The sequence below is a fragment of the Dermacentor albipictus genome, chromosome 10, assembly GCF_038994185.2.
Source record: "Dermacentor albipictus isolate Rhodes 1998 colony chromosome 10, USDA_Dalb.pri_finalv2, whole genome shotgun sequence".
Lineage (NCBI taxonomy): Eukaryota > Metazoa > Arthropoda > Arachnida > Ixodida > Ixodidae > Dermacentor > Dermacentor albipictus.
The window spans coordinates 4,574,641-4,600,801 of record NC_091830.1 but is presented as its reverse complement, the minus strand read 5'-3'; the positions used below and the strand labels follow the sequence as shown (position 1 = coordinate 4,600,801).

The 26,161-nt window shown below is 46.6% G+C and overlaps 1 protein-coding gene across 3 annotated transcripts; it reads right to left on the bottom strand.

Annotated features, from left to right (window-relative positions):
* Positions 1–2,275: 2,275 nt before the first annotated feature.
* Positions 2,276–25,510, bottom strand: LOC135920287 (uncharacterized). Of its 3 annotated transcripts, none has more exons than XM_070526980.1 (3): positions 24,164–25,510; positions 13,194–13,292; positions 2,276–2,400 (listed from the first exon to the last, which is right to left on the bottom strand). In XM_070526980.1, the coding sequence occupies exons 1-2, from the start codon at positions 25,267–25,269 to the stop codon at positions 13,274–13,276; spliced, it is 1,125 nt and encodes a 374-aa protein (XP_070383081.1). In that variant the 5' UTR covers positions 25,270–25,510; the 3' UTR covers positions 2,276–2,400; positions 13,194–13,273. The 3 variants fall into 3 exon arrangements, with proteins under 3 accessions (XP_070383081.1, XP_070383079.1, XP_065310547.1); XM_065454475.1 differs by lacking the exon at positions 2,276–2,400 and adding an exon at positions 10,631–11,953; XM_070526978.1 differs by lacking the exon at positions 13,194–13,292.
* Positions 25,511–26,161: the final 651 nt, after the last annotated feature.

The window sequence follows — 26,161 nt, the reverse complement described above, 5'->3', positions numbered from 1 at the left end:
GGTGTAAGACAATGGGCTACAGGGCAGCGACTACGCGCCCCGCATTGGACGCGGTGAGCGTCGAGCAAAGCAGCGTTCGGCGCGGCAACGAAATGTGCGCCTGAGCAAGAGACGCACGCCTTAGAAACAGCGCGTTTCTAAGGCAACACCGCATTCACTAGAGGCGCTTTTGTACCGCTTTGAAGCGTTGTACTCGTGGCTCAGTGGATATTTGCCAACCGATAACGAAGGAGGAGTTCCGTACGATATGTTTATGCTCCTTGGCCTCCACAGTCTGTGGAAAACGAGAATGGCAGTGCGACACTCCGATGTCGATGCCCGTCCGGCGAGAATAAACTTCATCGAAAGTGTCGCGTATATTCGGGAAATATATCGTGCCCAAAGTGAGCCTCCCGAGTGGGTGGCTATTCTTGATGAACTGATCAAGCTGAAGCGATTTTAATATATAATGTTAGCCAAAGTGTGGTTGACATGTTTTAGCGTTTGAATGTGTTCTTGGTTTGTGCTGCAAACAGGCAATAAAGGAAAAAAAAAAAAATACTCGTGGCTCAGTGGTAGCGTCTCCGTCCCACACTCCGGAGACCCTGGTTCGATTCCCACCCAGCCCGTCTTGCAAGAGTTGAGCCAAAGCCACTTCTCCTCTGTCGTGACGTCACGGTGTCACGTGATTTCATGGTCACCGCCGCGCCTGAGGAGCTGGGTTGAGCCCTCGTAATATGCTTCGCATAAAAAGCGCAAGTGTCAGAAATTCACTCGGAGCCTTCCACTACGCCGTGTGTCGCCGTCGTAGTTAGTTTAGCGGCAGTAACTTCCCCAGATGGAGTTTATAGCGTTCATTTTTTTTCAAATTGTCGTCCATAAAAGTGTACACGCTCCGTGCAAAGGCCTCGTTGGAAAAATACGCAAACCCATTGCACGCCTCATTTTATTAGTATCATATACATATGTGCCCGTGACATTACCTGCGTGATGTCCAAGACATATAATTCCCGACTTGACAAATCGGTGTCAAAGTCTGATGGAAAACCTCCATACGCTAGCCCGGTTAAATCGACATTCAGAAATTTAGTTACTGACCGCAAAACAAGCATATCTTTAACGGTGACCATGTCTGCATGGTGCAAACGCTGACGAAACGCCAATTTCTTCGTTCGTTTATTTTCGGCGACGTGGGCTGTTATCGCTAAAGTATACAAGAATAACGTTGCGTTTTGGTTTGTCCACCAGCGTGATCTTTTTCTGCTATCCAAATTCTGCTTTGCTCGACTTTCAGTCATGTTTTCTTCTCCTAAAGGCTAAATGCAACGTAATTTTGACTTTAGTCACTTTAGTTATGAATGACAAACTGTTGAAGTAATCTTAGGAAAACATGCCGGGCTAGTTGTCTTACTTTCTTACCAACAGCGTTTAAGTGTATTACCTAAGATGATGACGCGTGCCTCTGGTGGTTATCGGGTATGACGCAAATACCAGACCTCCGAGATTTTCATGCCCCGCCGCCCAATCTCGGAGGTCATGCCGAGGGGCCGCGCAGCACGTTCCCTTATGTTATGCGCAGAAGAACGTCTTCACGCTTTTTTCATACATCCGCGCGTATTTCAAACGTAAAATTGTGCCCAGAGGTTGCTCACTATCTCAAACTGCGCTTTTACGTAGTCAAAATTTTGCTGCAGTTGAGCTCGTTTAAGCGCCAACCCCCAAGTGTTTCGTTTAGCACATCGTTTCGCTACAAAACTACTCAAGCTTGCCCTTGTAAAAGAAATGTGCGCAGAAACGAACTCCGAGACAGAGTGATTATGTTGTAGAAGTTGACATTCATGACTCATGCCGACATAAAGCGCTCGTTAGACAGCTTGAGCGACCTAGTCACAGCACAGTTGTCAATACCTAAAATGTGACGAATGTCAGATCGCCTACACTTGTGACAATGAATAAGGAAAAGTTTACAGACAATTTACTTGCGTACGCCTTGCCATTAAAGGGAACCAAATATTGCAGACGTGCCACCAAGCATCTTCTATCAATAAAGTGAAGAAGTACACATTTAGGTGTCGTGAGTCATGTTGGAGCTATACGATTCAGTTTTCAGTTTTTTATTGTTTCGAAATTCGGGGGGGGGGGGGGGGTGGAGGCGTACTTTCAGTTTTCATTTACAGCCAAACATCTCTTTCTTTTTCGGTGCATATATTCTTATGAACTTTCAGCCACTTATCACTTTTTACTGATTTACTGATTACTGATTACTGATTTTTTTACTGATTTTACCCATGACTGTGTAATCTTCTCTGACGTTATGTTCTTGAAGCTGCATCCGAGAATTCCTCTTGCTCTGTTGATTCTCTGGAACTTTCTTTGCATCTCCTTGCATCATGCTTGTATATGTGATGTCTCCCACGTAACCTGCACCAAAAGCTTTAATATATATACATATATATATATATATATATATATATATATATATATATATATATATATATATATATATATATATATATATATATATATATATATATATATATGTAGAAAGAGAGAGAGAGAGACTTTTTATCTTTCGAAAGGCAGAAGGGATTTATGTTGTGCTGTGGGCTTCTGTATCTGATTATTTCTTACGTCGCGTTTCTGAAAGCGATGACAGCGTTAGGAGACGCATAGCGGTTAGAATCGTGGATAGTAAATGGTGCAAAAGTATCAGTAATAATAAGGCTATTGCGGGTAAAAGGTTTACGGACCTTTCGCACGTGCATAAATGGCCCGCTTTATTTTTTAGATAACCATCACTTGTGGAGATGCTCGAGTTTCCCGCGTCCCCTGATGTTGTTTTCCCCTCATTGCCATGGCATCTCCTGTGATCCGGCTTCTCCCCGTAGCTGATCGCCTGCGGCGGTCGCGATATGGTCGCGACATATTACGAAAGATGGCGCGAGTGTTGCGCTGCTAACGGCGCCTAACGGCGGGGTGAGTCGGGTGCGGAATCGGCAAGCGGCGCGTACGTTCCGCGCGTGCATGTTCCATGCTTCTGCGAGACCGTCTCGCGAGGCCTAGGAGCAGGACACCGAAATGGAGGTACATGATGGTTCGCATGACCGTTCGCGCGAACGACCAGTCGTTAGTGTCCAGCATGGGGCGAACATATTCGCACGATATCCAGCCGCGGTGAGTCGGACTTCCTAGATTTGTCACGCGCCCATCAGTATGTTCTGAGGATAGAAGGCATTAGTGTATGGAAGGTGCAATAAATGCCATTGTGATTGTTTGCACTACTGTGTTGTCTTTCCTTTGTCCTAAGAGCAACGTCTGAGAGCCCCACACACTTCGCATGAAAATTATTTATACGCATGCTGATGAGTCATTATGTACACATTCCTAGGTCATCTTTAATGAAGCCGCTGGAAGCCAGTAGTGTGTGACGTCAACTCTGTTCTTGCGTGGATATCATCGGTCATATTCGTCTTTAGGAATTGTGCATAATATGCAATAATTCTAAGCTTCTAACCAAAGCGAAATTCTGCTATCAGATTGGCGTTATGACGAAGTTTCCAGAAACTTTGTACCGGATCATGCTCATCCAACAAAAAATTATGAGACCGCTCCTCCCGTCTCTTTCGAGACAGTTATGACCTGGGTATCGCGATGTCACTGTAACATAAGTTGCTTGTAACATCACGTTCAAAGTTTCGCAAACAAAAAGAAAGTTGTAAGACTGTCCACGAATTTACGTTTGAGCCGAGAACCTCCACACTCATGCACCACCGTTATATTTTTTTTTAGTTTTCTTTCGTTTTTATGTATTACGAATAAAAAATAACATGCGTGCGAGCAGTATATACACACCGTCGAGAACAACCATAACCTAGAAGCACAAAACAAGCAATACACATGAAAATAATAATAATGCGAACAGTTCTCCAAAAGCCAGGCAAGCAAATACGATTCATCAACAGATGATAGCAGTCCGCTGGGAGGTTACGTTTATTTATTTATTTATTTATTTATTTATTTATTTCACCACCTGGATAAGGGGGCCAATGATAAAAGCTTTCAGCTTGACTAGCCCACGGATCCCACATATACGCGTGCTTCGTCGTCTCTGCCCATTGCAGTCGGAGCTGTTTAGCGCAGTAATTAACGGCGCTAAACAGCTCTGTGGCAAGTTCCTTTCTTTGTCCCTGTCCACTCTTCTTTCACAGTCATGTCTGCATAATTAATTTTTATCTTCCAGGATTGAATCGTGACTAACTTATCCTCGCGCGGCTAACTAGTACATTGTTTCTTACTAACTGCGACAGTTTGTGAGGTTTGGCAGAGCCCGGTGTCCCGAAATCGTAACTAAAACGAGACAACAATGTATATAGAAGATAGCTAATCAGAACGATTCACAAGAAACCCACATTAAGTATACCAAGGGCATGACATAAATAGCAAATGTATAGGTACGAATCAGCGCACGACCTGTGATTACGGGCTATTCCTGCTGAAACGTTGATTTGATACAAAATCCCACATTTATATTGACGAACGGATCTGCATCTAATCACAGCTCGAGTGAAGCTTTGCGCATTCCTGCGTATCAAGTATAGACAGAAGTTGCCGACTATCCCGCAAGGCATCGTGTGTGCACGGTAGCAGAGCTCTTTCGAATGTCACAAGCCGCAAGGATTATCGCCGAAGGTGATCGCAGTCGGCACTGAATGGTATATTGCGACTCTAAAAGAGCCCTAGAAGTTTTAAAGGAATTTTATATTGATGTACATGATTCCATGATACATAAAATTATTGAAGCATTGACCATAGCTTTTCTTGCTGGCCATGAGGTCTGTCTCGAAGTGGAATACTACGACATTGGGTACCCGGTAGCACTCGGGGCGTAGTACTGTATCGGATGCCAAGAATGTTCTATCCTGAGGCACAAACTTTGCAGGGACACGTGATTCGACGAACATGCAAGGTCTCCACTCCCGTATACAGACCAATTCCTGCGGCGAACCAATAGATTGGCCGCACATTCGATACGCGCTCCTCCTTCGTCTACGCTTAGACGTAGCCGAGTGTCTCACCGAAGGCAAACGTCTCCCCCCACTGTACTTGTTGCGATAACTGCGACGCTTCAGTGGAGCATATTAGCGCATAGATAATGAACCACAGCGGGCTCGCCTGTCTTTTGCACCCGCTTGTACCGTTATTCTATACTACTAAGGTTGATGGCAGCTCTGGATTGGTGAAAAGGTTCTTCGCTAGTTGAATTGCTCACTGACGTTAAAGGGCGCGATGTTAAGACGTGGCTGTAGCGAAGGGAAGCTCCGTAATTCGAATGTAACGGTCGTGGGCGTCCATGCTTGCGTTCTTCTCCGATGAAGAGGCGAAACAAAGGTGAAGAGCAGGGTGGTTAATCAGAACGGAAAATTCGGTTTGCTGCCCTGCACTGGGGAAAGGGGGAACATGGAAGGAAGTTCAGAGGGAGAGAGTGCACGGGAACGCGATCACCGCGCACTTTCGAAGCACAGGATCGCGTGCAGCGCAATTCAGGCCAAATCCGTTTGTCTCTTGATGCATAAAAACAGTCTTCGTTGCACTCTGCTGCGATGGCTTTTGAGGTCCTCGCTATGCAGTGTACAGAGACGGGCGCCAACTCGCTTTGATCATTATCAGAGCAAACCATTTTGGAGGGCCTAATGGCGTGGAGGCCACTGATATATATCTATATATCAAAGAATATAAATATCCCGGCCACGGCGGCCGCATTTCGATGGGGGCGAAATGCGAAAACACCCATGTGCTCAGATTTAGGTGCACGTTAAAGAACCCCAGGTGGTCAAAATTTCAGGAGTCCCCCACTACGGCGTGCCTCATAATCATAAAGTGGTTTTGGCACGTAAAACCCTATAATTCTTTTTTTCAAATATGATTCTTGCATTTCTGTGCTTTTTTTCGTGACTTCAGGTATGTGTGTCTGACTGACCGACAGTGTGAGTGAGTGAGTGAGTGAGTGAGTGAGTGAGTGAGTGAGTGAGTGAGTGAGTGAGTGAGTGAGTGAGTGAGTGAGTGAGTGAGTGAGTGAGTGAGTGAGTGAGTGAGTGAGTGAGTGAGTGAGTGAGTGAGTGAGTGAGTGAGTGAGTGAGTGAGTGAGTGAGTGAGCGAGCGAGCGAATGACTGACCTTGAACTTGCGCCTAGACCCAACTGCAAGTTTTCTTCTTTCTGTTTTTTTTTTTTTTCACCTGGGTGAAATGCGGACGTCGTGGCCTGTAGTCGAATCCGAGACGTCGTGCTAAATTAAGACGAAATTTCTTGTTGTTTAAGCTTCCGGAAGCGGCGTCCGCATTTTGATGGAGGCAATATATGCAACGCTGGTGTACTTAGATTCAGCTTCACGTTAAAGTACCCAAGATGTTCAAAATTAATAATCCGGAGATGCCCTCCGTGACGGCCGCTAAACGCTAAACTCAACAAATGAATTTATTATGTTTTGAGATCTTCCTCGGGCGATGGACCCCTGGCAGCCTAGCCCCGGGCACCAACATCAACAACTGCTGGACAAATAAAGTTTATTCCTATCCTATCCTATCCTTGAGTCGGAAAAATGACGCAGTACTCCTGTATGAGAATATTATTTTATTTCAGTCCAACGACTTCGCTATACGATGCTTCATTGTATAAATTTCAGGCTGCGTACTAAGGCGGCGAAGAAGCACCTTTCGGAACTGCGCCTCGCTTCGCGAACTTCCGCGAGTGTCCGAGACGCGTATGACTTGCGTGCGGGGCGGGAATCACTTGCGTAGCCGGAAGGCGGCATCGATCGCGTCCTTTGGGAATTTCGGATGTCGCCGAAGGCGAAGTCTGCTTCTGCGCCGTCAGGAGCTGCGCTTGTCGCGTACGTTCGCAGGAGGGTAGCGTAGGTCGACATCCTTTCATTCTGGTAGCGAGTGAGCGACGCGATGGACGCATCATCGATCTCCCGGGAACGATTGCTGGGCACGGAATGACTACCGTAAACACGAGTCGACATTTTGGGAGCACAATTTACGCAACAGCTAAGAGCTGTTACGTGCGATGTGTCACAGCCAGCACAAGGTTACAGCGTTGCTGATGTCACCTCTTGATTACCTAACATTTCGCGTGTCACGAATAGCCACCCAAAGCCACCATTGTTCCAGACCCTGTGCTTTCTGTGTGGAGGACGTAAGCATCATCATACATGCCCGTAACACCAGCGATGACTCACGCTTTGCTACCAGAAGCGGCATCAGACGGCTTCTTCATGCATAAACGCTTCCTGACGCGCGCGCTGAGCGAAAAGAAAGAAAAAAAAAGAAAGTGCTCGGAAAAAAATTCGAAGGAGAAAAAAAAGAAGACAAAATAAAACAGGAGGCCGGCGCGCTTAGCGCGCCGTGACGAGGAAGACTAGACAAAATTAAAGAAAAAAAATGAAGCAGATAAATCCAGAGTGCCGCAGAGGCTGTGCCCTCTCTGGCGCGTTGAATTATGGTATTTTTGTCCTATCGTCTTTTTCTTTTTGCGTAGCGGCGTGGCCTTCCACTGAACTAGCGCACTCGCTCTAGCCGCACACAACTGCCAACGCGCGCGGCAAGCGACCGGCAAGAGCATACAAAATTCAAAATGAGAAATCGCGGCAGCGTCGGTAGCGCCGCCGCCGCTAACGGACGCAAACTGCGCAGAAGGGCCCAAAGGCATTCACTGCGCAGCGGCGTGACTCCGCGGCAGCCTGCGTCACTCTGGCGTCAGCAGCGCCGCCGTTTCGAGGAGGAAGTTGCCCTCGTCCCGCCCTCCCCGTCGTCCCCGCTGCGTATATTAAACGATCGTTGCGCTGCGGCAAGCGCTCACTCGACTCAAGTCTCTCGAAGCGCAGGCCCCGCTTGTCGTATCTTTTCGGTGCCTTGTCAAGGATCTTCTTCGCTACTGCGACGTTAGCGTTCGAGAGGAGTTGCCCCGTCACTGCATTGATCGCAAGCAGATTCTCAAAAGCGCGGACGACCGAGCTTCGTGAATGCCCTCACAGTACGCCCTGCCGGAGCACTCCGTCTCCCGCATGCTGTGGTCCGTGAACGGTGGTGTGTCAGGTGGCGGCGCAGTGTCAGCAGCCATGGTCGTGTCTCCCGTGCCCGAAACGAGGCCCGCCGACGTCGTCGCAACCGCGGTCGCCAAGCAGATGGAGCGACTACAGATTCTCGAGCGGCGCTGCAGCGCCGAAAGCGCCGGCCATGCCTTCACGGTGCCCGTGATCATCTGCGAGGACGTCGACGACGGGCAGACGACGGCGACGACGCTAACTAGACTCTCGCCGCCCTGCAACGCGCGCCGGTTTCTCCAGGTTCCCGGCATCGACGTCGGCGTCGAACGGCGACCTCCGAGTTGAAGGGAAGGTTGATCGCCGCCTGCTTTTACGTCGGAACGCTGCGTGCGCCCTCCTCGTTTAGAGCCAGAGGTCCTCGGATGACGTGACTTGGGTAACCTCGTGTCGGAAGTCGTCACGCCCAATACACCCTGTCCCTGTTCCGCACCTCAAAATCTTTTACCTTCTCGTCTCGCACGACCGTGGCTGGAGTTTGACGCGTGGCAACATTTACAAGTGACAGCATGGAGACAGGACAGGCGTTCGAGGCTGCTTGATTCTTCAAAGATACACTCGCTGAACAATGGAAGCTTCGGCTCACGCAGCGCGCTCGCCACCCGATCCTGATGTCACGGCGTGACCTTCTCATGTGGCAGCGGACACCCAAAGCTTGCGTGGAGAAAAATGCCGGATTGCTGAGACACTTCGGCTACCACTTGAAACGGGACGAGTGCTTTGGAAGGGCATTTGATCTCGTCGCACAACTCTCCGGCGCACTTTTACCTCTTGTCAACTTTCAACGGCCTCTGCGCACTGCAAGTTGTGTCACATCTTCCCGCTCTAGGCATTCGTGCCGGCGTGTTGCGATTGATCAGCGTCTGCCCACGCTCCATCAACTGTGCTCACCGTTCGTCGAACATGGAACCCTCGTCACGCCAGAACTCGCTCTCCTCTTGCACTCACGACAAGTCGTGCACCTTCAATGAACTCGTGTTCCTATATTTAAGATCTGAAAGCACCGCATGTACATAGTTCATCCATCTTAGGTTGTTACAATTCATTTGTCCCATGTCCTACATGTGAGCTTTTGAGTGACGCTGTTTCTGTAAAACGACGTTGTCTCAGAGACGCCCTTTGTTCGTGTGTCTAATTTTAAAAGAAAACCTGAAACTGCCTATGCTGACCTTTAATAAAAGGATACCCTTCAGATACTCCCTGACTCGTCGTTCTGTGGACTTATCATATTTACCTTTCGTATTAAAGGCTAAAGAGATAAGACGACTTTCCCTCACCTGCGGCTGCCGAAGTTTGTTTCCGAATCCGGCGACTTGGCGGCACTCTTGTTTATCACATAACGCCCTCACATATGAGTCTACTGATTAAAATTTTGCATCTGGGGGAATGCTAGAATTTTTTTAGAGTTTAGCTCTCTCTCTCTCTCTCTCTCTCTCTCTCTCTTCGACGCAGCAAGTTTCATTCAAGTCCGTTCATCGGCTGTCTACGTAGAGAATTTCTGCTTTTCTCACGCATTTGAATATGAAAACTTGAGTTGGCCGGCCGGGAGCTAGCTGCAAGGAAGTGTGTGTATGGAAACCGGTGTGTTTCGTAGCAAATATATGTTTGCCTGTGAGCTGCACCAAGTTTCGATTCTCGGAAGCCGCCGATGCTGTAGCCTTGTAGTAAGCTTGGCATGTGGCACAAGTGAAATGTTTGCAAAGCGATGATGTACTATCGGCTTCCAGTTGGCGCGAAACACCAATTGCGCGCCTAACTTGCCTGGCGAACTACTCGCGAGAGAGAGAGACAGAGAAAGGATGCGAGGAAAGGCACGGAAGTTAACCAGAAGTAGTTCCCGTTAACTACCCTGCACGGGGGGAAGGAATAGGGGCACAAAAAGAGAAAAAGCGCGGAAGGGCGAGAAGAGAGAGGAAAAAAGAGACAGTCACAAACAAACCCCACACACCGTAGAGCGGTAAGGGGCGGCCTTCTTTGTGTCTATCGTGAAGCCCCGTAGATCGCAGGAGTTTAGTAGCGAGAATAAGGCCTTAAGTCACAACAATTAGAAAGTGAAAACCGGCACGGAGACGCAGTGGCAGGGTGTTATAACTTACTACGCAGCGTACACCGTGTCTCAAATGACGAGGCACTGCTTGTGCGCAGCCATTTTGACTCCGGTTAAACTTACCCACGAATGACACGTGCAAGTAAGCTTCCGCGAGCTAACGTCGAGTGACACGGAAGTGATTACAAAGCGAGTTCATTCGAAAGAACGCAGGGAAGTCAGCCTGTGCTCACCTCTTTCGCGGCACAGGACAAAGAGGGAATTATATATATATATATATATATATATATATATATATATATATATATATATATATATATATATATATATATATATATATATATATATATATATATATATATATATATATATATATATATATATATATATATATATATATACACAGAGAGAGAGAGAGAGAGAGAGGAACTGCTGTTCAGACTCCTGTCGGGGGCTGGTGATAGGATCGCCTCTTGGTTGGCGTTGGTCCGCTACCTCTTGCACGGTGGGTCCTACGAGCGTGGTGTATGCCCCGTGAACGCTGCCAGAGTGTTCGGCGTTGGGTAGGTGAGCGCGCATCTTTATCTCCGGGCTCATATTGAAGGAAATGGGGAGATTCACAATCTTTGAGACCTGCTATAGTGTCGCCGGGACGCTTGGACTGTGATGTTCCAAAAGATCCCTCAATGCAAGCGGGTTTCACACGTTGTTTGCGAAGGAGTGAGTGTCTAAAGTCGAGCGCAAATTAGGATGAATAGCAAGTCGATACGTGACAGCACGGGTGCACCTGCCGTAATATTGGGTATAGACAGACATCACTGATTACACATTGGTTGGTCAAACTCCCATGCTGTTTCTTAATAACTGGATATGAACTGGATAGTATGGGCTGCATTACACCTGGTTGTCTCAAGGCGAAATTAATACTGACACGGTATATTCCTTTTCCTATATATAACACGTACACATGTACCCCAGATGCAAGCATGCATGGCGAGCCAAAAAAAAAAAAAAACGCAAAATTATAAGAGCTAGCCAGAGAGACAAATTAAAGTTACCTTAATGACAAACAATTAAAAATGAAAAATGACAATCTATCATTTCATATCCCTGTGTTTCAGACTGAAGTATTACTGTCACATTGAGACCGTTCCTTTTTATTGCGCTAAGTCTGAATCTATTCCTGCTCACCTTGGCTCTTGCACGCCCTGAATTTCTTCTTTGAATGTACATTAATTAGCGAAACATTGGCAAGGTTGGCAATTGGCAATTTATTGACGAGGGATTTCTCACCGCCTCAGTTTTCATCGATCTAACGCAAGCATTTGATAGCATTAATCATAATATCCTATTTTCTAAGCTCGAAGCAATAGGCATTTGCGGTCCCGCCCTTTCGATACTAAAAAGCTACTTATATAACCGGGTTCAAATTGTTTCAATTTCCAGTGCTTATTCTCGACAGCGAACTACTAACATCGGTGTGCCTCAGGGCTCCATCCTGGGGCCACTCCTGTTTTTAGTTTACATTAATGATTTGCCTAACTGTCTTTCTTCGACAAAATGCATTCTGTACGCTGATGATACCACTATATTTACTTTTCATAAAGATATCTCATCTCTCGTTAACAAACTAAATGCTGACTTAGAAAATATTCGGAGGTGGTGCAACGTTAACATGTTATCTATTAATGCATCTAAGACTAAATTTGTTGTATTCTCTTCACATCAGCGAAACATAGCGTCCATTCCATCTATCAGTCTTGGTCCCCACTGCCTTCATCCAAGTTCATGTTCATCTTTCCTTGGCGTTCTACTTGACTGTAATCTGAAATATCACAAACATATTGCTCACATAAAAAAGAAAATAGCTTATGGTATACGCATATTAATTAAAGCACGCCCTTACTTCACACGTACCACATTGCTCTCACTTTACCACTCTTTCGTCCACTCTCACATTATTTATGGGATCATATGTTGGGGAAACACCTATGATACTCATATTAAGTCTTTACAAACAATTCAGAACCGAGCCATCAGAATAATTACATATAGTTCATGGTTTTCTAATGCCACTTCCCTACTACACGAGAATAACATCCTTACTATTTCCGGGCTCACTACATACAACCTCGGTATATTTTTCTACAGATTTCTACATAATGAGCTACCGTCGATCACATTTTCACCATCTAACTTGACAACTAATAGTACCACCAGATTCGCGTTAAATAACAATTTTCTTTTACCACAAATCCGCACTAACTACGGTAAACAAACCGTGGAATTCACTTCCATATCAGTATGGAACACTCTTCCTCTCATCATGAAAACTACAAGATCTTTACACCAATTCAAAAGGGAACTGAAAATGCATTTATTATTGACAAACTAATGAGAAAATTTACTGTATCCGTTTTTTTTCGTTCTTTCTTGCTTTTTTGCCTTTTTGTTTGTTTTTGTTCTTGTAAATAAACTACTGGTATATGTTTCACATGCAATTTTTTATGTTACTCTGAGATAAGCTAAACCTTGTTATTATTTGTAATGAATTCTGTATTTTGCTCTGTTAACGTTCATTTCCTGTTGCTTGTATAATACCTTATTATATGCTACTGTTGCTTTGCGATGTCAATTATCATAACTATTTTTGTACAGGAGGTCCCGATACAGTCTTTGACTATGGGACCTCCTCCTGCATACTAAATACATGTAATTTGACCCAAATTCTAACAATAAATTCTGATTCTGATTCTGATTCTGAAGGTCCACTTCAAATTACATTTTTTTTTTGCCAAAGAAGCTTTTAGTTTTGTGATTCGGCAACCTAGTGCACTGCAAGTTAATGATACTATTAGTGGGGTAAACAGACATATTAAAGTATTTGCGAAGTCAACTTTCTTATATGCTTGCCGTTTATGATGTATACTTGTTTCGTGTGCAAGTATACCAAAGATTTCGTGTGTGGGTTTTATAAAATCCTTGCACGAAACATCCAGGGATGAGCAGACAACGTAACATGTTGCGGACGATAGGCCGGCGAAGAAGGAATTAACTGGACTTACATTGACCCCAGGCCTGCGCAGACACATCTTAGTCTGTCCTTGCCCGCAATGCGGTATACATCTTCTGCTCGAGTACATCATCAGCAAGTCCAAGCAACTCTACACAAGACGCGCATTTTCTCTGTTAGCCCAAGCATCTTCAAATGAGGGACGGTGCCGAAAGATAATACAAAACGTTATTTCCGAAAGTGCTCGAAGTATGATAGTGAGTTCAGTTTGAAAACAGCGGACTTTCGTATCAGCTTTCGTGGACTTTCGTCAGCAGCTGGCCATTATGGAGGATTTCGCTTTCAGGGGATGCCGACTGGCTGAGTCAGCGATCACAGCGCCCGTCAATGCAATGAGGCGTTGCCTCAGACGCCACGACGTCGCCGAAAGCTTTCTAGCTGCTAATGTCCGCCTAGTCAAGTAGTTTACGGGCAGAAACAGCAGGTGCCTAGATATAACAGTTTGTTTTAAAAAGAGGTGTTCCGCGTGAATAGATAACCCTGGTATGTATCACTGCAGTGTCTTCTTGCACGATTGGCCGGTGCCGGACAGGGTGCACACCGGCACCATGCAAACCGAAGTGGCCCGGGGCTTCAGGTGTAGATGTAGATGCAGAGCGTAGATTTTAGTGGCACTTACACACTCTGGGGGATTGGCCAAGAACCGGTGGTTCAAAATGAAAAATAGAAAAAAAGAAATCTAAAAGGATGTAAACAAAATTTATGAATAGGTAGATGAGAATCAAGAGAGATTTTGCCTAATGAATTTATTAGAATTACGAAATGATAGCAAACATTAGCCAATCGAAATCAATTTTGTAGGAAGATAACGAAGCCTTCGGCTCTGATTCTTTAGTTCACATCTCATTGATTCTGCAAAAGAATTACGGATAGCATCCTTCCTGTCGCTGTGCCCAAGGGTCGAGGCCCCCAAAGATAGCAAATTTTGAACATTTATATCTGACCTAAGAAGGTGGAACGGTGTTTCTCAGGTTATTTTTCGCAAATTAGAATATATTTGAGAATCAGTTAAAGAACGAAATGATACGTTGTTCATGTTCCCCACAATAGGAACAGTCCGATGAAGGTATCGCAGACGAGCTCTGCGTAGGTAAACATCTAGAAATGCGATTCGACAGCGTAGTCTAGAGAATTGCCACTTCAAGTATTAGCGTTTCACAAAGTTTACTGTTCAACTAATGTGACAAGCGCTGAAAATCTGAGGAGTTTGTTAGAGATGGGGTGTAAAATTCACGCAGCATCGTTTGTCTCCAAAAATTTCGCCTCTATGATGAACGATAATGCGGTACGATTTGAATAACTGGAATATTCAGGGACGCTTTCGCCAACGAATCTGCCATTTCGTTCAGAAATAAGCCCTTATGCCATGGCACCCAAACCAATCTAATCAAAGCTAAATGAGGAGGCACTGACATTCATAATAAGGGGGGTGGGGGAAGAAGAAGAAGACGACGCTGTTCGATCTGTTGTCACCTCAGCTCTGTAATTTTTCCATAAGCTTTGCTATTCATTGAGTGAGTTATTTATATCCTTGGAAGACGGCCGCATCTTTAAGGCGGTACTGTCCCTATGGAAAGGGTACGGCAGCTCCGGCGCCGGCATCTTTAAAGGGACAGCGCCATCCGAAGGAAGCCAGCGTGGCCGACGCGGCCATGGCCTCGCAAGGCGTGGAGCTGCCAGTCATCAGGGACGATCAGCAGTCCAGTGCGTCATCATCGCTCAGTGGGGACGACTCAACTATCGTCGACCCTGACGAGGAAGTGGCTGATATGGCGGAAGTGGACAGCGACGGCTTCAAGGTGGTGAGTCATCGGAAGCAAAGAACGGTCGGAATCCCAGCGGTAGTTTTGCCAACAGAGAAAGGTGTTGATTTGAGAGAGCGGAACCCTATCAGGCTCTTCAAAGCCATTAAAGTACTGCTAGGATCTACTCCGATTCGCAGTCCCTTCACAACGCAAGGTGCTCTTCATTTAGATATCGCAACGGAAGAGCAAGTTGACATTGTTCTCCGGTGCTCTCAGATTGGTGACATAAGAGTTAAAGCCCGGTTGCCCCTCTCCTACATGACTAACACGTGTTATTGGGGAGTACCAGTGTGGTAATCGGAAAGCGACCTTCTTGACTACTTGAAACCGCAAGGTGTTCTGCACGTGAAACGTATGATGCGCCGGGTGGAGACTCAAGAAAAAGAATGGGCAGCGACGCCTACTAACTCTGTTGTGCTAGCGTTTGCTCCCAACACCGAGCGCCCAGAAAAAAATGACCTCGGTTTTACCGAGCATGCAGCCAAGGAATTCGTTGAAACTCCTCTCCGATGCTTTAAGTGCCAACGCTTTGGGCATGTAGCCAAACTTTGCATCAAAGATCAAAGTTGCAAACGACGTGGTGGCGCCCACGATTACAAAGCCTGCAAGGCAGATTTTGCATGCGCTAATTGTGGGGGTGGCCATGCAGCGAGTTTCGGTGGCTGCCCCTTCCGTGTAAGCGCCTTACACCGTCGAGTGTCATTCATTAGTGGTCCCAAACCACAACCTACTGAGAAGCCGATACCTGGAAGTGACAAGTTCCCTGCGTTAGAGTCGGAAGTTGAGTTCCCTGCGTTAGAGTCGGAAGTTCGTGGCCTGGTAACAAGCAACGTCAGTGAGCGACCTGACCCTAGCAAGACGTCAAAGTCTTCTGTGGGTGAGTCGCTTGTTCGATCTGCTTCAGCCAAAAGTGTCCAAGTTCCTCAGCGACGAGATCACAGCCAGACTCGAAGACAAGGAGGACATTCCCTTGCCTCAAAAGAGACGAAGAAACCAGCTGCAGTGGCCAAGAGTGGGTCCCAGTCCGCATCTTTTGTTGAAGTTGTGAGGCAGTGCGTCCAGCAAAATAAGGAGCTCAAAAATCGGGATCTGTCCGACCTTCTGCGAGTTTTGTTTGAAGTCCTCCGTTTATATGTTCAAGCGATGCAGATTGGCACCCTGAAGAAATTTCGACAGCTCGTTCTTTCCTTTGAGTCCACGATTACCGCCTTCGCAGCGAACTTTACCTTATAATATGGTTAGTTTTCTTCAACCTCGTGCAACTAAAAATCACCGAAAAGTGCCGTTTATTATCCAACGGAACTGAGCTGGGATTATAAGTCGATTAGCAGAACTGAAATTATTTTTGTGTTCCAGTATTCCAGAAACTTGTGTTCCAGTATTGGCCCTCTCGGAGGCTGGCCTACCAAGGGGGAGATCTTTGACTGGATATGTTGCACACAAGAACTGCAGTTTAAAGTCATTTCCCGCAGGAACTGCCGCCCTTTACATACGAAGAGAGATTCCTCACGTCACCGATCTTTGCACCGATAGTATTGAGGTAGCGGCTGTGAGGATACGGCTCGGCTTCCGAACTCTTTCTGTTGCATCCGTATACGTGTCTCCGCGGAAGAAGGTAGCGATGGATTTGTTTCTCCAGCAGCTTTGTGACCGTTTCCCAGCGCCCCGAATTATCTGTGGTGACTTCAACGCCCATCACTCTGTCTGGGGTGACAGGAACACAGACTCCCGCGGACGCAAACTTGTAGAAGTTATCGACAGTTTGGACCTGTGCGTGGCCAATGACGGAAGTCCCACTTCCTTCCGGCCTCCAGCCTCAGCCACATCTATAGACCTAACCTTCCATACACCTGACGTCCGTGTGAAGTGGTCAACTGCACCTGACCGCATGGGAAGTGAACACTATCCAATTTTAGTGTTTACTGCCGACTTTCATATGCGCGGCGCTAAAATGAGCCATGTTTTTAATTGGGACAAATACAGGGAGAAACTCGCAAGTCTTTCTGGAGATGTGATAGACAAAATGATTTATGGTAAGATAGCTGCTACCACGGTGGTCAAGTTGCCTAATCATTTTCCGACTCCGGATTTAAAACTCAGGAACCTTTGCGCAGCGCGCAGAAAGGCGGAGCGACAACTGATGCGGAAGAACGACAGCTCCTTCAACAGGCTTAACTCTGCCATTCGACGCCATACGAACAAGCTCTGTAGGTCGCAGTGGGCGTCCTTCTGCGCTAGCTTGACTGTTTTTTCACCAATAACGAGAATTTGGCGAGTCGTTGGTAGCCTTGCTGGTGATTCTCGTCCTAGTAAGCCTTTCGAAGCGCTTGCACTGCGCAAGTAGAAACCTCTCGCGTGTTTGGCAGAGGAATTTGCAGATGCATTTGTATGTACAAGCTCAGGAATTCATCCATGTGCTCTGCCTGCAACATCTACGTCTGTTATGGACGCCCCGTTCACACTTCGAGAGCTACAGCTCAGCAGCCTGCGGCGTCGATGTGCACCAGTCGTGACGGCATTACCAACCAGATGATGCAGAACCTACCTCTAGAACACCGGAAGATGCTCCTAAGCTATATATATATATATATATATATATATATATATATATATATATATATATATATATATATATATATATATATATATATATATATATATATATATATATATATATATATATATATATATATATATATATATATATATATATATATATATATATATATATATATATATATATATATATATCAATCGAGTATGAGAGACTGGCGACGTTCCTCCTTCATGGAAAGTGGCTCGTGTTGTCCCAGGTAGAGGAAGACGGTATGCGCGGCTGAAGATAGACCTTTATCAATCTTGCCTTCGTCAATTGAAGCACAAGCGCTTTTTGGGCGTCATTATTGACTACCGTCTACAGTGGCGACGAGCTGTGGACTCTATTGTGACATCACTATCTCCGCGTCTCAATGTGATCCATAGAGTTGCAAGTGAGCAATGGGGAAATCACCCTTCTTCAATGATCAGGCTGCACGACGCACTAGTGACGAGTAGAATAATGTACCAGCTCCCTTTAATTCCCCCTCACTATCACAGCTGGAACGACTTGAGGTTTTGCACAGAAAGGGCCTAAGGAGGGCTCTTGGCGTTCCGCTGACTGCTCCTAACAATGCAGTACTCTATGAGTCTCTATCGAGATCTCTTAGCCTAGTCGCTTCACAAAGGTTATTGATGCAAATTGGCCGCCTCAAACAGACAATAGCGGTGCGAGCCCTTCTACAGAGCCTTCAAAAGAGATCTGAATCCCGAGCGTACTTGGCCCTTAATACTCTTGGTTACCTGGGTCTTGACGCTATAGGCCGAACTAAGAGGTTGAAACCACCTTGGTCTTTCGCGAGCCTCGATTGTTCGTTGACAATTCCTCACGTTCGTGCTAAGCGGAGTTCTCTTCTGGCGGCAACGCGTTCGCTCGTACTGGAACATCTTGAAACTGAATATGCACGTCATCTTCAAATTTTTACTGATGGCTCTGTGGACGAGGTCAGAGGATCTAGTGCAGCTGCTTTTCACATTCCCTCTTTGAAGTATGATTGGTCGGTTCGCTTCACTGCAGTCGTGTCCTCCACAACGGCCGAAAGTGTTGCCATTGAGGCAGCTCTAAAGAAGCTACGGTTTTGTACGCCTCAACCTGTTGTCATCCTTACAGATCCGAAATCCGCCCTTCAAAGGTTAGAGCACCGGTTCCCTACTGATGCCTTATGTCTAAACTCCCTACGCTCGGTGCACAATCTCCATATCAAAGGCTTCTCCATACGATTCCAATGGGTACCCTCGCACATAGGTATTATAGGCAACGAGATGGCGGACAGCCTCGCCCATAGAGCGCTGTCTGGGAATCCATCGAGAAAAGTGCCTCAAGAGGACAAGAGGCTCTTCAGAGAAGCGGTGTCGTGCCACTTCAGTTCTTTGTGGAGCTCACCTCGCAAGCCATGTGTGACCAAGGGTCTCAAAAGAAACCAAGCCACTTTACTGCTCCGCATTCGCACGGGCTCTGCTCCTACCCCTGCGTGGATGTATAAGACTGGCCTGGCGTTGTCTCCATTATGTTCAACGTAAGGTGTGTGCGGTGACATAGAACATTACCTTATGCTCTGTACTCTGTATAACGCGGAATGGAGTGTGTTATTCGGGTCCCCCAAGAAGACAGGAATTCCCCAGAGTTCTCTTCAGGACATTGTTTTCCCGCGCGGGAACCAGTTAGATGGATGCTCGAGCGCCATGAATTTGCTGTGTAGCGAAGCAAGAGTGGCCTCGTGCTCGTATTGCCAACAACATAATTGTTTGCCTATCATTACTTTCGAAGGCAGCAACTGTTTGCATACCAACATTTATTCTTGTTTGTGATATTTTCAAAATAGTCGTATAGCACGTGGTAGATGAAGATAATTATTTCCGCACAAAGCATTTTCGGTACTTCAATTATTTGGAAAAATATAATTCAGGGTTAGAAGGACGAACCTTGGACAAATCCTCATCCATCATTTCGATGACGGAAATGCGCGGTGCAACTTATCGCTTATTCCGGCGTGCAAATTGTTCGTACAAGAAACCGCAACCAACGGGTTTACTGAAGCCAAAGCAGTGACTGTTCACACGCGTTGCTTATCGTGTCGGATCGCACTATGTGTGCCTGCTGCTGGGCTGCGCACGGACACTAGCCCTGCTCAAGGATAAGCGAGGAATCTATAGTGTGAGCTCCGCCAACCGACATTGCATGCCACAGACTTTCGTAGTAAGGATAAAAAAAAATGGCCAGGCTTAGCTTGGTTAAGCCAAGAATGCGTTGCATATTGCGCGAGTTGCGATGCGATAACTTTATTTGGAATCCGGCGATTGAGAGGCCCGGGCCTGGGGCCGCCTAGATGGCCACTGGGAGCTGCTGCTCCTGTGTGGCTTCCTTGGCTCGCTGGACGGCCCAAAGTTGGTCTTCGAGTTCTGAGCTGAGCAGCACGGCCGACCACCGCGCCCGTAGATTTTCTGGGGAGACTGCCATTTTATTTTGATATATTTCACATCCCCACAACATGTGTTGAAGGGTGGCTCTAACAGACTTGCATAGCTTGCACATATCGCTCTCGTATATATCGGGGTAGAAAGTTTTTAGTTGCACGGGACTCGTATAAGTTTCTGTTTGTAGTCGCCTCCAAGTAACAGACTCAGCTCTGTTCAGTTTAGTGTGAGGCGGTGGTAATACTCGCCTCCGATTTTGATAGAATTTGGTAATGTCACTAAATCTTGTTAATATGTCTTTTTCCCTCCAGATTTCCTCCTCCGCGTTCTCCTGACCGATGGAAGTCACTCTTTGCTCAGCTCGGCGAGTAAGACCTCGAGCTTCGCGGTGTGCTACCTCGTTGAGGTTGACTGAGGGAATGTCTGGAGTCGTATGCGCTGGGAACCAGATCAATTGCCTGCCGTTCTTCTCTGCATTGGAGAACTTTGCTTCATTGACTCTGATGATATGCCATGCCTCAGGAGAGATCCTACCTTTTGCATAATTTCTAATGGCCGCTTGAGAATCGCTAATGATGTACTGAGCATTCGTGGAGACCAATGCTAGTGCAATGGCTACCTCCTCTGCGGTCTCGGAATGTTTGGTATTAACTGATACGCTTGTAAGGGGTTTTTGGGTGTGATCTACGATTACTGCTACATAGCTATTTCTGTCTGGGTATTCAGCCGCGTCTACGAAGGTTGCTCTGTCGTCTGACCCAAAGCTTCGGATAATTTTCTCTGCTCTACTCTTGCGTCTGCCGTCGTTGTAACCTGGATGCATGTTCTTGGGTATATATGGTACTCGGAGTTTGTCACGAATTTCTCTCGTTATCGTCATCTTTTCCCCGTATAGATTGTGATAATTCATTCCTAGTTTGCTTAGTATATGCCGTCCCGTTTTGGTTTTGGTTAGTCGCTCTGCTTGAGATGTTTGTTGTGCTTCTATGAGTTCGTCCAGTGTGTTGTGGAGTCCTAACTTTAGCAGGAGATCCGTGCTCGTACTGATGGGAATCCCTAGCGCTAGTTTGTATGCTTTTTTTATCATGTTGTTAATTTTACGCTTTTCAGCTGCAAACCAATTGTGGAAGGCTGCTATGTATGTGATCTGACTGATTACGAATGATTGTATCAGCCGTATGATACTTTCTTCCTTCATACCTTGGTGCTTGTTAGTAATTCGTTTGATTAATCTCATGGTGTTTGTTACCTTTGTGTCTAACTTCATTACGGTTTCCCTATTTGTACCTTTGTTCTCGATTACCAGACCCAGCACTTTGAGCTGGTTGACTATTGGGATATTCCGCCCGTTCTTGGTGTGTAGCTTGATTTCCTCATGAGCCTTGTTTCTGTCGTATCCTCTGGGAGGCCTGCCTCTAAGTGTGGGGCGGTACAATAGAAGTTCAGATTTCTCTGCAGAGCATGTGAGGCCTGTTCCTATGAGGTGTTCCTCTACTGTGTTAATTGCAGTCTGGAGTCGTTGTTCTATTGATCCGTCGCTGCCATCACAGGTCCAGATAGTAATATCGTCCGCGTAGATTGTCTGATTCAGGGTCTCTATGTGATTTAATTTTTCGGGGAGTCCCATCAAGACGAGATTAAACAGCATCGGCGAGATGACAGCGCCTTGCGGCGTGCCGGCCCCCCCTATGTCGATCTCGGGCGACTTGAGCCCTCCGACGGAGATGACTGCTTTCCTATCAGATAGGAAGCTCTTGATGTAGTTATACGTCCGTTGCCCTAGTCCTATTCGTTCGATGTTTTCCAATATAGTTGCGTGGTTGGCATTATCGAAAGCTTTTTTAAGATCAAGGCCCAAGATGGCCCTTGTCGAGCGCGTGTTATAATCGATTATCTGATGCTTAAGTTGGAGCATCGCATCTTGTGTCGAAAGATTTTTGCGAAATCCTATCATTGTATCTGGGTATATGTTATTATCCTCTAAGAAGTTGTCTACTCTGTTTAAAATTACATGTTCCATTAATTTTCCGACGCAGGATGTTAGGGAGATTGGTCTGAGGTTGTCAATCTCAAGCTTCTTACCAGGTTTTGGAATAAGCGTTATCGTCGCTTTCTTCCATTGAGCTGGCACTTCTCCCTTTACCCAACACTCGTTTATGTATTCTGTTAATTTGGCTATCGATTCATCATCCAGGTTCCTGAGAGTCTTGTTGGTTATACCGTCCGGGCCTGGGGCAGATTTGGTATTTAACTTTTGTAGGGCCGCGCGGATTTCTGCCTCCGTGAGTTCCTCGTCTAATTTTGCGTTTGTATTCCCGTTGTAGCTAGGATAGATGCAAGGGGGTGCCTGTTTTAAGTATTTCTGCTGTAATTCATTGAGAAATTCCTCTTCTGTACCCTCATATGCGTGTATTAACTTATTAATGGCTTGCATGTGATTTTTCTTGTTATTGTCATGGTCAAGCAGGAATCTGAGCATGTGCCAGGTTTTGCCGGTGCTTAATTGTCCGTCCATGAAATTACATATCTCGTCCCATTGTTGTTTGGTCAATTGCTTAGCATGTTCTTCTATTTTTTTGTTGAGAAGTGCTATGCGCTTTCTTAACTTTCTGTTATGCTTCTGACCGCTAAGTCTATTCTGAAGCGACTGCTTAGCTTCCCACATGTGGAGAAGTCTGCTGTCGCATTTATCCAAGTTAGACTCAGGTAGTGCTATTTTTGTGGCAGCTTTGACGTCATCACTGAGCTCCTTAGTCCATTGTTCTATATCTGCGATTGATCGTTGTTGTGTCTTCTCTCGCGTTCTACGAAACAGTTCCCAGTCTACTAATTTGATCTGTCGTTCCTTGGGTCTATTCGGCCCTTCTCTGACGTGTAACTCCAATATGCGGTGGTCACTACCCAAATCTTCCAGTGTGTTGTGCCACGTCGCCTTTTCAATATTCTTGGTAAAGGTTAGGTCTGGGGTTGTGTCCCTGTTTAGCGCCGTGCCTACTCTGGTTGGAGTGGCGGGGTCTGTGACGAGCGTGAGACCTAATTCTTGCGAGTCGTTCCATAAGTCCCTTCCTTTTGCTCTGGTATATAAGTATCCCCACGTGGTGTGTGGGGCATTAAAGTCTCCTCCTATAACTACCGGATTTTCTCCAGCAAGTCTGAGTGTTTTCTGGAACAGGTTCTTGAATTTGTGTTTATGTAGCATGGGGTTACTATAAATGTTGAGAATAAATAAGCTACGTCCTGTCTTTTTTTGTGGGATGAGTTCCAATAGAATATTGTCAATGTGCGTTATGCCTGTGTTGTGCTGCATGCAAGTTATGTTTCTTTTTACCAGCGTAGTTAATGCCCTGGTGTCCCCTTCGGCATAGCCAAAAGATCTGTATCCTGCTTGCTTTGCAATCCCGTGTGTTTCCTGCAGAATTATGACGTCCGGTGTATCCTTGTCTTTCAAATACTGCTGCAAAACTGACTTTTTGTTTTCGTAACTTCTACAATTCCACTGCCATATCCTGAACCCTTCTTTAGCGCGCTTCATTTCGGGTGCGACCATGGGAGGGAGACGGGAGATTGGAGAGAAGCTGATCTGATATAATTATGTGGTTGTGAAGTGGGTAAGGATTGTGGTGCTTCTGACGCAACGGAGGGGAGTCCATTACCTGGTGACTGGTTTGCCTCTAGGATATCTAATCTACTCATAATTGCTGCTATTGCCTTAGCCATTTGATTAATCATTTCGTCCCGTTTGTCATTGGACTTTTGTATTTCTGCTAGGCTCTTTTGAATATCGACTAATGCTTTATCTACCACTGCGTTATCTTCTTTATCACTGATGGCTTGGGCCTTGCGTTTGAGTGGAGGGGGCTCATCCCCTTCGTCCATCTTATTGTCTGGGATTTCAAATGGCTCTTTCGTGCTCGCGTGTGGAGTGGGAGTTACCTGATTTATTTGGTTTTTTCCTTCCTTGAGAATTTTGATTTCATCGCTCATACGTGCTAGCAAAATCCTCAGCTGCGCGTTCTCGTGTTTTAGTTGCTTGATCTCGTTATTAATGGCAGTCTCCCCACCAGCCCCCGGGCGCACGCCATCGACCACGTCTGCCCAGCTCACCGTGTTAGTCTGGTTTGCTGAAGAGGATGGCTTAGTTCTGGACCTGGAACTGGATCGTGTCCCCGGTGTCCTGGAGCCGGACCGGGATAAGGACCTGGTGGTGGATGGAGACCTTGTTCTCGACCTGGAGCGTCGTTCCCTGGCGTTTAGGAGGCCAGGCGTTCCGCGAGTGTCCGCTCTGTCTTCTCTTGAGATAGCGTCCTCATGTTCTTCTTGTCGTTCTCGTTGCAGTCTGTGCCATTGTCTCTGTTTAACGATGAAGGGCTTTTTGAATTTGGCTTTGCACGTCTTGTCTGCGGTCGGATGGTCCTCGCCGCATAACTGACATTTAGGTTGGCAATTGTGGTCTTTTTCTGGGTTTGGTGTTCCACATCCCGCACAAATCTTGTTGTCAGGGTTGGGACATACATCTCCTCTGTGTCCAAGTCTGTTACATTGGTGACAGATATCCACTTGTTTCCTGTACAGGGAGCAAGGGAGTAGCGCTGCCCTGTATCGGACGTACGTGGGCACTTTGTGTCCTTCAAAGAGCACAATCACTGTGGTAGTGTTACTGAGTCTCTTTGCTGCTATCGCCGTTGGGTTTTTACTCGTAACCACCGCTGCTGTGATGTCTCTTGGGCCCTCGTCGAGTGGGATTCCTCTGATGACTCCTTTGGCCGTCATGTCAGGCGCTGTCTCGTAAGCATTGCTCTCGTAAAACTTGTCTTGAATCTTGATGCGTGCTACTTCCTGATATTTGTTTGCACGCTCTTGATCCGAGGTACTGACGATGAGGATATTTTGATAGTTGTTGGGGCAGACAATGTCCTCCTCCCTTTCGTCTCGAGGAATACCTGCCGCATCTTGTACCGCAGCTGTGAGGGGAACTATACCGTGCTCGGATAATTTGAGTCCTCCACGCGGTCTGATCACAATCTTGTAATCCCCTCTTGGCAAATGTGGCATTCTGCTTGCCTTGCGTATTTGCTCTAGCCTGCCTTTCCATGGGTTGTTGTTGCGCTTGCCGAGCCGCGTCGGCGACAAGGTGCTCTCGCGGTGTTGGGAGGTTCGCCGGTCTGATCTTCTGTGTCTGACCTCCTTCCATCCCTTGCTTGTATCCATTTCTTCCTGGGATATGCTGCGCCCGTCTACGGTGACTTCCATCATTGAGAAAATGATCGGCAATTGTTGAGGAAGCCGGCCCCGGCGCGTGGCCTCGCGGCTCTCCCACCACGAGGTCCGGCCAAAATGCTGTCGTAGAGGCTTGAAAAATGGGAATCCCACCTGGTTTTCGGTATCCACTTGTTCCTGGGAACGAGCTGAGTCCGTTGGCGTGCAATAGCGGGTGGCTTTTTGGCGATTTGCGCTAGAAGAACATTCGTGGAATACGGAGCCGACGTGGTGAGCATCCGCTCCCTCCGGCTTCTTCTTCTTCTTCTCTTGCGCGAGTTGGGGCCCAGCTTTTCCTCCGGCTGTCGTGACGTCACGTCACGTGGTTGCGCTAAAGGTCAATGGTGGCTGCCCGGCCGCGCCCAAGGGCTGAACTGAGTGATTGCGATATGCAACGCATAAAAATAGAAGAAACTTAATAACAAACATAGCAAACTTAAAAGAGAATAGACCCACATATGAGGCGCGCAGCAATGAACAATGGCTCATACCCTCAATGGTGGCTGCGCGGCCGCGCCCAAGGGCTGAACTGAGTGATTGCAATATGCAACGCATAAAAATGGGGCACTGCGGTCGGTACGTATCAAACACGGTCTCAACTGAAGAACGCGGTGGCTAATATACCGCTCTCCAACTCAGAGATAATTTTCATAGATGCACCAGTTAATTACGTTCGGTAATTTATCTGAAGTCATTGTTGAGATGAACCTTCTTACAACGAAGCTGTCTATATGGCTACCCTCAGGAATAGTCGTGGCGGCGAACAGAAAACGCCTTGCGGCAAAGCCACGTTTCTCGCGAACGCTCTGGAGCTCTCAATCTAATGCCGGTATCTTTAAAAAAATCATGCTGGAATGCTGCGCCCCGGTCAACACGTATATCGTCGCTC

What these genes read in the sequence shown, in the direction of transcription:
- LOC135920287 (XM_070526978.1), bottom strand. Translation starts at nt 25,269, where the DNA reads ATGATGGAAGTCACCGTAGACGGGCGCAGCATATCCCAGGAAGAAATG. An exon ending in GGGACACGATCCAGTTCCAG is followed by an intron (nt 2,401 to 24,163) that starts GTCCAGAACTAA and finishes CTTTTGGTGCAG; the next exon opens with GTTACGTGGGAGACATCACA.